The sequence below is a fragment of the Cloeon dipterum genome, chromosome 4, assembly GCF_949628265.1.
Source record: "Cloeon dipterum chromosome 4, ieCloDipt1.1, whole genome shotgun sequence".
NCBI classification, from domain to species: domain Eukaryota; kingdom Metazoa; phylum Arthropoda; class Insecta; order Ephemeroptera; family Baetidae; genus Cloeon; species Cloeon dipterum.
This window is the reverse complement of record NC_088789.1, coordinates 6,516,252-6,526,548: the sequence shown is the minus strand read 5'-3', so window position 1 is coordinate 6,526,548 and position 10,297 is coordinate 6,516,252. Positions and strand designations below refer to the sequence as shown.

At 45.6% G+C, this 10,297-nt stretch overlaps 1 protein-coding gene across 1 annotated transcript; it reads left to right on the top strand.

Annotated features, from left to right (window-relative positions):
• The first annotated feature begins 708 nt into the window (after positions 1-708).
• LOC135943454 (uncharacterized) lies at positions 709-10,035 on the top strand. Its single transcript, XM_065489989.1, has 4 exons — positions 709-1,304; positions 2,034-2,472; positions 7,629-9,415; positions 9,508-10,035. Exons 1-3 carry the CDS (start codon positions 709-711, stop codon positions 7,833-7,835), a joined length of 1,242 nt encoding a protein of 413 aa, XP_065346061.1. The 3' UTR covers positions 7,836-9,415; positions 9,508-10,035.
• Positions 10,036-10,297: the final 262 nt, after the last annotated feature.

Genomic DNA, 10,297 nt, shown 5'->3' with positions numbered 1-10,297 from the left:
TAAAATCAGTTTGTGTGACAAATTAATCTGTTATGCCGGTTGATTTTTGTTCTGTTCATTATAAAGGGGTTTCAATTCATGGTACAATTTAATTTTTTTATCTTAGGCATATTTTATATTGTCGCGATGCTACAAAATTCGACCTTTTTTCTCTAAATACATGAAACCTGAGAAGAAAAAGGGGCCAATGTGTATTGAATGTTTATGATGGAAACCATATAGTATTCCATTAAGCTGAATATCAATTTTGGCAATGTCAGCAGATTTTTTTAATGAATGAAAAATTCTCCAGAATATAAAACAGTTACGAGAGACACAATTTCCAGCAAATTTACATTGAATTGTAAGGGTTGGAAATATACCTTTAGGCTTCATTTCACTTAAAAGAAAAGGAAACTTTTTTCACAGAAATTTCCAGAACATGTGTTAACCAGTAAATATGGGTACCTTCTTTGTGCTTCTATTGAATTTGAACTCTAAGCTTACATAATTGTTGCAAAAAATACCCTTTATGGTCTTCACAGAGCCTATTTAATTAATATTAAAAAGTTGTGTCAATTCAGTCACACCAGGGAGCATTGCAGTCTGCACCGTGCAGTCATTAAACAAATTTTGTCATTCCCAAATTTCTTATCTCAGAATGTAGCGATAACAGCAACTTGGGTTTTATCAACAGTGGCTGAGTTGAATCGGCAATGAAAAATAAAAATGCTGGACGAAAGCAACTTGCATTTGTTGGTGGACGCGGGGCAAATTCACGCTGCTCTGAGGACCAAGCACGGAGATGAGCGAGTGCGTCAGTTGGAGGAGCTCCAGGTGGGCATGGCGACGGACAACGTGCTCGGCATCACCTCGCTCATCCTGCGGGTCAAGGTGGCGTACGTCGACGCCGAGGGTCGCGCCGCGAGCGACTCACTGGTGGTGAAGCGTTTGCCGCTGAGCCTCAAGCAGCTCGAGCTGGTCGACAACTGTAACTCGTTCGAGCGGGAAATCGAGTTCCTCGTCGAGTACGCGCCCTTGTTGAGGGAGCGGGCCCTGGGCCGCTGGCTGCCCCTCGTTGAGTGCTACTGGGGAGCCGAGCGCACCCTCGTCATGGAGGACCTGTGTGCCGGTGGCTACCAAAGCCTCGTCGGCACCATCGGTGACCTCAAGATGGACGTCTTCACCCCCGAGCACGTGGAGGCCGTGCTCAAGGTTCTGGCAGGTCTGCACGCGGCCTCGGCTGGTATCGACTGGGAGCAGCGTTTTCCGCGCTACCTGCCGCACAATCCTCTTTTTGACGGCACCGACGGGGAGTACTTCAGGTTTGCACAATTTTCAATCTGTTTTTTCCGGGGCCAATTTGTCTGAAATAAAAATTTAAAAAGCAAAAAATGTCCAGTTTTTCCCGAACGAAGGTATCTATTTTTAAAACGTTTGCCAAAATCCATGACAAAAATTCGCAAAAATGTGTAAAATCAGAAGCTTATGAATTTATAAATTATATTAAATAAGGTTAATGTTTAATTTTGAAATGAGAGACATAAAAGTAAATTGAATTTCCTATTTGGCTTACTTCAAATGTGCTGCAATTAAAAATACAGAGATGGAATAAAGCTCTAGAAAAACAATTTGCGTGTGAAAACACCAGCAATTAGTACTACTCTAAAACTGCGCAGCCCGCTCAAACAGTACGTGTTTGAGTTCAAAACACGTACGAGAGAAAGCCCTTTCACATACTCAACTTAAATTTATTAAAAATGAAACAAAAACAAAACATTGTAGTAAAAATTATTCTAGATGGCATTTTTAGTAATTTTGCCGTTAATTACGTTTTGTTGGCTTCTCATGCAGGATACAAAGTGCTAAATTTAAATTAGAATGCTTGCGTTACTCTAACATTATTTATTTATCTATTTTTGAGGATTTTTATCCTCAAAAGAGAGGTAGAGGGGTTTCCTAATCAATTGTGGAAAACGGCGATTACATTGAAAAAAAAACACTGGATACTGTTGAAGTTAATAGTTTACCCTTTTGTCTAACCCTGACTTAAGGTCCACCTTGGATTCTGCCATCGAAGGGCTGCTCTTCTTAGCTGACGCGCGTCTCACGGAGTTGTACCCTGAAGTCATGTGCTGGCTCCGAGAAGGCGACGTCTTTGAGGAGCTGCGGAGGTGCGGCAAAAGGTCAGACCAGTTCCTCAACGTGCTAAACCAGGGTGATCCGTGGGGAAACAACATTCTCTTCCGCAGAGATAAGCACACCGGCCAACTCGAGGTCAAAATCGTAGACTATCAGTTGGGCAAGTTCGCCCCTGCCAGCTGCGATTTGTTCTATTTTTTATACACCAGCATCAGCCACGATTTGCGGCTCGCCAACGAGCCTAGGTGGCTTGAATTGTACCGACGCGAGTTTAACGCCTTGGTCGGCGAGCAGTTCCGGCTCGAGGAGCAGCAATTCGAGCAGCATTGCCGCAAAAACCGCATCTACGGCCTTGTGGTGGCTCTGACTCTCTCTGACTCTCTCCCCCACTTTGTGCTAGTGCGCCCTGTGCTCTTGTGACTTCTCACCCCCACTTAAGATGGTGCTGAAAACCTCCAGAAGTTTCCCCCATCTCAAAATGTACTTTAATTAACAACATTAATTAGCTGACTAATTGTGTCCTCAATTCATCGATATAACAATTTACAATAAACTCTGACAATAAAGGCAAACCCAATTTCACCCATATTAGTAATGCACAGCAATAAATATGATTCAAATAAAACTCCACTTCGCGACGCACTTTATGGCCAGCCGTTTTGGCCAGTCTCTGTTCACTCAGTCTAATAAAGCAAGTAAGAAGTAAAGTTAAAAATCAGTAGTTGAGTGTTTTACTTCATACGACTACCGCTCCTACATTTTGGTGACCCCGACGTGACCGACTGCACGGACACCTTACCTGGAGGAATACCTGGCCGCACCTGGATGCCTACCTAGGACTATCTGGACGCACCTGGCCGACTACCTAGGACTACCTGGACGACTCCCTGGATACCTGGACGACTACCTAGGACACCGGGACCCCTGGACGACTACCTGGCCGCCTGGAACACCTCGACGCCTACCTGGAGGATCCCTGGCCCAGCATACCTGTCCGGCTACACACCTAGATCGACGCCCAGCTGCAACAGCAATATTTTCGTCTCTGCGGACTGCCTAGCAACAGAGATGCAAGGAGAAGACGTGGAAGCCCCCTCCGTCCAGAACATCGCCCAGCTTCGCCTACCCGACTTTTGGAAAGGCGACGTCGAATCCTGGTTCGAGCGTGTCGACGCATTTTTCACCCTCCGGCGGATCAAAAGTGACGAGCAACGTATCGCCTGGATTAAACAAGGCCTTCCAGCAGACATCTACGTGCAGACGCGTGACATCTTCAGGAACTTACCCGAAACAGACTCCTATAACCACGTAAAGGCGGAAATTTTGAAACGCCTTGGTCTTACCAAAGACCAAAAACTGCAACAGCTGCTGGCGAGAGAAGAACTGGGGGACCAAAAGCCCTCAACCTTTCTCCGCAAATTGCAATGCCTCGCAGATAAGGAAGGTACTGACGACATGCTGCGCACGATCTGGATCAACCGGCTTCCGAACGAAATCCGCAAGCTCCTTGCCACACAGACCGCCTGCTCCCTGACGGACCAAGCAGAGACCGCTGATCACATTTGGAACATTCTTGGCAAACAACAGCACACTTTTGCTGCAACCGCGACCCGCCCACCACTCGTGGCCCTTGATCCATATGACGACTACCGACGCCTCATCGAAAAGAACCAGCGCGACATGCAACAACTGGTGTCTGGCGTGCTGGACAGCATCCAGTCCTTGGCCATCAGCCTCAAACAAGACCGGGGACGAAGCCCTCGTCGCCAGGACTTTGTTCAGAATGACAGAGTGGACGACAGCAAGAAATTCGATCGTCGCCGCAACCGCAGCCGATCTCGTCCTCGCTTCAACTCCGACGGCACCTGCTTCTACCACGGAGAATTTGGCTCCAAGGCACGGAAATGTCTCGAAGGATGTAAATTCTTCCAGCCGGGAAACTTAAACAGCAAGTGCTAGAGGCGGCAACCACTTGCTCCTCTCCATCCGGCCGCCTCTTCATCAAAGACAGGCAAACAAATATTGAATTTCTGGTTGACACAGGCTCTGACGTGTGTGTTTTCCCACGCAAACTTGTGAAAAACCTTGACTCCCTCGCTAAAACCTTCTTGGACCTGACTGCGGCCAACGGATCTGCAATCAAAATTTACGGTGTGCTTAACATCAACCTCAACCTCGGGCTGCGACGAGAATTTTCTTGGAACTTTGTCGTTGCGGACGTAGGAAAACCAATCATCGGTGTCGACTTTCTAACTCATTACGACCTCCTGGTGGACATCAGACGGCAGAAACTCATTGACAACCTCACCAGCTGCTCCGTTATTGGTATCAAGCCAACAGGTAACTGGCCCAGCGTGAAAACTATCACCGGCACTGGCCCCTTCTTCAACATCCTCAAAGACTTTCCTGAGTTGACCCGCCTGCCTTCCCACGACAAGATCATCAAGCACAATACCGTCCACTACATCAAAACAACCGATGGACCTCCTGTCTTCACCAAACCTAGACGAATGGATCCACAACGAGAAGCTGCTGCTCGAGAACGTTTCGCGTCTTACATCAAGTCTGGCAAGATGCGTCCCTCACGCAGTCAATGGGCTTCACCTCTCCACACTGTCAAGAAAAATGATGGAACCTGGAGGGACTGCGGAGACTACCGCATGCTCAACGCTAGGACAGAGCCCGACCGCTACTCCATCCCGAATATCCAAGATGCCACTGCCAAACTCGCTGGCTGCACCATCTTCTCCGTCCTGGACATCCCTAAGGCCTTCTACCACATCCCTGTCCACCCACCGGACATCCCAAAGACGGCAATCACGACACCATTTGGTTTGTACGAATTTCTGTACATGCCTTTTGGACTTCAGAATGCAAGCCAAACTTTTCAACGCTTCATGCATGAAGTAACACGAGAACTTCCCTTCGTGTTTGTCTACATTGACGACATTCTTGTCTTCTCACGGAACGAGAGGGACCATGCAGAACATCTACGCACTCTGTTTCAGCGTCTTCAGGACTATGGCCTGGTACTCAACGTCTCCAAATGCGTCTTCGGCGCGTCAGAGATTGACTTCCTGGGCTACAAGGTTTCTGCGAACGGTATCCTTCCTCTAGACAGACACATCAAGACCATCGTCGACTTTCCTGTGCCCCAGACGGTCGACCAACTACGCCGTTTCCTTGGCCTTCTCAACTTTTATCATCGCTGGATGCCTCACATTGCCTTGGACCAGGCTCCAATCAACGCAATCCTGGCACTACCAAACCTGAAGAAAAAGTCAAAAATCTTCATGACTCCTGAAGCCATCAAAGCCTTCAACACCTGTAAGAAAAAGCTGGCTGAAGCCACCAAACTCGCTCATCCTCAGCCAAATTGTCCTTTAAGCATTGTTACCGACGCTTCGGACATTGGCATGGGTGGCGTTCTTCAGCAATTTGTGGATGGAGCTTGGCAACCTCTAGGTTTCTACTCGAAGAAGCTCTGCCCTGCTCAACAGAAGTACGTGACCTACGACCGTGAGCTGCTCGCCATCTACTCAACCATCCGCTACTTTCGTCATCTACTTGAAGCAAGACCATTTACCATTTACACCGATCATAAACCACTAGCATCTGCCTTCAAGGAAGAAGGAAAGAACCGCTCTCCCCGTCAGATACGACACCTCGACTTCATCGGACAATTCTCTACGGACATCCGCTACCTGCCCGGAAAAGAAAACATCGTGGCCGACGCTCTCTCCCGCATCGAGATCGAGGCTCTGTCAACACTTCCAGTGGACTTCACGGCCCTGGCGCTGGCTCAAGAGACTGACCCTGAGCTACAGAGCTTTCTTAAAGGAGGGACTACGCTTCAGCTGCGACAAATTCAAATCCCTGGAAAAGACCAATCGGTCTACTGCGACATTTCTACTGGTCGTAACCGCCCATTCCTGACTTCTGATTTCAGATTTCCCGCATTTAAGGCACTTCATGGACTTGCCCACCTGGGAATCAAAGCTTCTGTGCGGCTGGTATCGCAACGTTTCGTCTGGCCTGGCCTCCGGAAGAACGTCATTGCCTGGACTCGGGCCTGCAAAGACTGCCAACTCTCTAAGGTCTCTCGGCACGTAACGACTCCGTGGCAGACTCACCCCCTCCCTGAAGCTCGATTCGCTGTTCTCAACCTGGACCTGATTGGCCCACTCCCACCAGCTAACGGATACAAATACTGCCTCACCATCGTGGACCGCTTCACTCGTTGGTGTGAGGCCATACCTTTAGAAGATGCAACCGCTGACCACATTTGTCGTTCTTTCCTGTTCAACTTTATCGCCCGCTTTGGCTGCCCTGTCAAGATCATCACCGATCAAGGACGACAGTTCGAGAGTCACCTGTTCCGTCAGTTCGCCCAACGCTTTGGCATCACCCTGGCACGCGCAACTGCCTATCATCCTCAGAGCAACGGCCTGGTGGAACGTATGCATCGCACCTTAAAAGCTGCCTTGATGTGCCACAAAGATGACACTTGGTACGATAGCTTGCCACTCGTCCTTCTTGGTCTCCGCTGCCTCTACAAGGAAGACCTTAAAGCGACCCCTGCAGAACTCGTCTACGGTGAACCCCTGCGTCTGCCTGGCGAATTCCTTGGAAAAACCGATTTCGATGACATCAGCGCCTCTGAGCTGCTGCGTCAGCTTCGGCAAAACTTCTCCACACTCCGCCCCGTTCCTGCTGCTCACCACGCTACAGCCAAAGTCTTCATCTTCAAAGACTTGGACACAGCACCCATGGTCTACCTTAGAACGGACGCGGTTCGGACATCGCTCCAGCCTCCGTACACTGGCCCGTACGAGGTGCTGGCAAGGACCGAGAAAACTTTTACTCTGCGGATCAAAGAGAAGGAAGTCGTGGTCTCTAAAGATCGCCTCAAACCCGCATACAGCCTGCCTGACGACACACCAACCGTCTACACTCAGAGACCATCTCGGCAGACTCAGCCACGGGCACCTCCACCGCCACCGCCACCTCCACGTCCTGAGGTTGTAACCAGATCAGGTCGGCGTGTACGATTTTTGGACCGTTATCAAGCGTGACATCCTGTCTTAAAGGAGGGACTCCTGTGGTGGCTCTGACTCTCTCTGACTCTCTCCCCCACTTTGTGCTAGTGCGCCCTGTGCTCTTGTGACTTCTCACCCCCACTTAAGATGGTGCTGAAAACCTCCAGAAGTTTCCCCCATCTCAAAATGTACTTTAATTAACAACATTAATTAGCTGACTAATTGTGTCCTCAATTCATCGATATAACAATTTACAATAAACTCTGACAATAAAGGCAAACCCAATTTCACCCATATTAGTAATGCACAGCAATAAATATGATTCAAATAAAACTCCACTTCGCGACGCACTTTATGGCCAGCCGTTTTGGCCAGTCTCTGTTCACTCAGTCTAATAAAGCAAGTAAGAAGTAAAGTTAAAAATCAGTAGTTGAGTGTTTTACTTCATACGACTACCGCTCCTACAGCCTCATGTTCGCCAGCCTCTGCCGCCCCATGCTTTACATGCACAAACGCACGCCCAGCGCCGAGATGAGCGATGAAAAGTTCATGGAGTTCATGGTCAGAGACTACAAAGGCCACGAGCACAACCAGAGTCTGAAATTGGAAGTGGACAACATTTTCGTTGACTTAGTTTGTTTTTATTACAGTAATAAATATGGCAATTCTCAATAATTGATTGGCTTATCTGTTTTCGAAAGATTTTCCTATTAAAATAAATTTTATTGAAAGTGAAGTTGTCAAGAGAATTTTGATTCATGGCTTCCTTGTTGTGTAGCAAGCTGTGGAATATAATGCTTGAATAATTTATTTTTACGAATAATTTATAGTGAAAAAACAGACACTCATCATGGCAGTCATATTGTGATTTTTGTATTTTAATTTGTAAAAAAATGCAAAATGGAGGATTTAATGGAAGTGTCGGACAATATGACAGCAGTCTTTAAAAAATAGTTCTAAAAATTAAGATCGGAGGTCAGACGAAATTTGCAACAAAAAATGTAAGGCGAAGAAATTAAAAAAATATACAATTTTGCGAAGAGGGCAAGTCGATTGTTGGTTTTGCTGCAATTTTAGAAATTGAAGAAGCCACTCGAGGAATATTCCGTTGTTGAATTTAAAACCAGACATGTTTCCTAGTTGCAAAGAATGTCAATTTTTATTTCCCGACTAGTTTGGTCTAATTAATAGTTAGCAAACAGTTCCCACTCAACTTATATTTTTCTTTTCTTGAAATATTTTAACCAATGCAAATACTAAATTTTAATGTTATTCTTAATTTAAATTTTGTTACCATAAAATAGGGCTGCAGAATGCAAGCCGAAACTTGTCGGGAAATCAAATTTGACGCTCTTGGCAAAGAGGAATCATAAATTCAAGTTTCCAGAAAATCTTTCCCCTATTTTTAATTGCACAATAGAGAAAAATAGCACCGCAAATATATTGAAAAACCCATATTTTGCGTTTAATAAACCATTATATAAATATATTGAAATGTAATATTACTGCTAAATTTCAAAACATTTCCTAAATTAAGTAACTAGATTTCATATCAACCTAACTAAGAATTTACTTATTTCCTGTTCATTGGTATTGAAATCCCAGTTGCTAGTTTTTTCAGGCTGCTTAAGCAATCTTGCAACGCTGTGAGTATTTGACAAATTCTTTTATATGCATGCAAAGAATGCAAAATGACATTGTTCCACCAACAGTAAGACACCAAAGCATTCAGGTGGGGTGCAACGAAACAGGAGTAGCATCAGGTATCAGAGGAGTAGAACTAACTTTTTCGTTCCTTCTCTTTCATCCACCACCTTAGTCGGTCCATTCAAGCGCTCTATTTGCTCGAAATAATGATCATGTACAAAATGTAAGTGTGTCGTTTTTGAGGCTATTTTTTGAGAAAAGCAGGCTCTTATTTAAATTTAATTCAAGGTGCATCGTGTTTTTGCTGGCCTTGTGCAGTGTCGGGCTTGCAGAAAAGGGGTGCGGCAAGACCTACAGTAAGAAGTTCCCTTGCAGCGACTACGAGTTGCTCGAGGACTGTCCCAAAAAGGAACGGGAGGCGTACGAGAAAATTCGGACGTCGAAACAATTTGAGCAGGGTAAGTTCAATTATATTTCGAATCAATTGGAAACTTGATAATAATTCTGGTTTATTTTATAGAGGAGGTATACGAGGATGAGGCCTACTACAGTCAAAACAGGCACTGGGACTGCGAGGATAGTGACTATTACAATATGAGGAATGAGAAGTGAGTCATTTTAATTATTAATTTAAGAATATTCCCTGGAAATTATATACATATATATGTGCTTTATGACGCGGTTCGTTACATTTTTTCAGACGTTATTTCAAGGAATCCTGGGTCTCGTTGACCGTGTCTCCGCAATGCGAGAGCTACATGAGCGACCGAGACAGGCTGTTGATGTGCGAGGTCTCTCTCACCAACGGCATGTTCAGGCACGGCAAGCATGTAAAGCCGCGTTTCGACAGTCGAGGCCAGGCTGCCTTTAACCAACGCAAGCAGCAAAAACAGCAGAGATATTTCGACGATGCGCGCCCATGTCGCAAAGAATGGACCAGCGAAGAGGAAAGAATGTCGAAGTACAATGCTAGGATGAAAATGAAGAAGTCTGAGAAGTCCTACTATTGAGATTTCCTTTCTGTATTCTATGTTTGTGTTGTCCTTTTGTGTATCCAAAACAAGAAGAAAAAGCAAAAAAAAATAAGAGAGACATTTGTCTCAATGAACCAAACTTGAAGTTAAATGGAAGCAAAATGTGCCCACTCTATGAAGTAAAAATCAGCTTCTATTTGCTATGTGAGTTTAGAGGAATTAAAATGATAAATGAAAATAATCACATCAAATAATATGCATTTTTCTTTAAAAATTTAACCGATTTAATTTTAGAGGGGATAGTAATTAAACCCTTAATTTCCTTTCCTGATTGAAGTTAATTCAGTCTCGAGAAATATTTTAAACTGATTTTCCTGCGCTTGCCCAAGGGATGAGCAAAAAAGTGTCAGCTGGTGGCTGCTTTAAAAATAGAGCTGCATAGTGCCTACTGCGTATGCAACCGGCCCGTTGGCAACGCAGCGCGGATAGTGGAGCTGGCGAGCGGCAGGCGCACGC